The sequence below is a fragment of the Penaeus monodon genome, chromosome 22 (assembly GCF_015228065.2).
Source record: "Penaeus monodon isolate SGIC_2016 chromosome 22, NSTDA_Pmon_1, whole genome shotgun sequence".
Lineage (NCBI taxonomy): Eukaryota > Metazoa > Arthropoda > Malacostraca > Decapoda > Penaeidae > Penaeus > Penaeus monodon.
In genome coordinates, this window is record NC_051407.1 from 3,409,316 (window position 1) to 3,409,922 (window position 607).

Genomic DNA, 607 nt, shown 5'->3' on the forward strand with positions numbered 1-607 from the left:
GCATCTCCAACCCCGCGATCTCGTTCCTCCTCACCTGAATGTTCTCGATGCTGAGGCCGTCGAAAGTTCTGTCGTTGAGGACGCTAATACGCGTGTTATTGACGTAGAGGAGGTCGAGGGGCACGGTGCCGGCCCGCTGGTGGAGGACCGTCATCAGCAGCGTGAAGTTGACCGCCGTGCACTGGATGGAAAGCTCATTCTCGACGTTGAAGGCACACAAGCAGGATCCATTTAGCTCCGTGACCTCGCGCGGCCAAGGGCACTGTGACCTCACCGTCGACGAGGCTAGCAGGAGGAGCAAGACGAGTTTCTGAAGGAGGAGGTTCGGGAGGCGGACGAGACCCCCTCGCTTGCTGCTGCTGGAGCTCGTCGTCGAGGCCGAAGGGATGGGCGTCGACGAAGCCATCTTGAGAACTGAAGTGAAAAGAAAAGAACATGAATTAAGCTTTGGGATATACAGTAAGCAAAAAAAAAGGAGAGAAATTAAATTTTTTGAATATAACATCTTGAGAACTGAAGTGAAAAGAAAATAACATATATTAATATTTAGAATATGCAGTAAATAAACAAAAAGGAAAGAAATTAAACTTTTGGATATAACATCCTG

At 48.8% G+C, this 607-nt stretch overlaps 1 protein-coding gene across 1 annotated transcript in view; it reads right to left on the minus strand.

Annotated features, from left to right (window-relative positions):
* The window catches only part of LOC119586778, a 57,084-nt gene that overhangs the window by 45,983 nt on the left and 10,494 nt on the right, over window positions 1-607 (minus strand). The window contains exon 2 of the mRNA XM_037935499.1: window positions 35-414. Coding sequence (XP_037791427.1) covers window positions 35-406 — 372 coding nt within the window. The 5' untranslated portion in view covers window positions 407-414. The remainder of the gene's footprint in view (window positions 1-34; window positions 415-607) is intronic.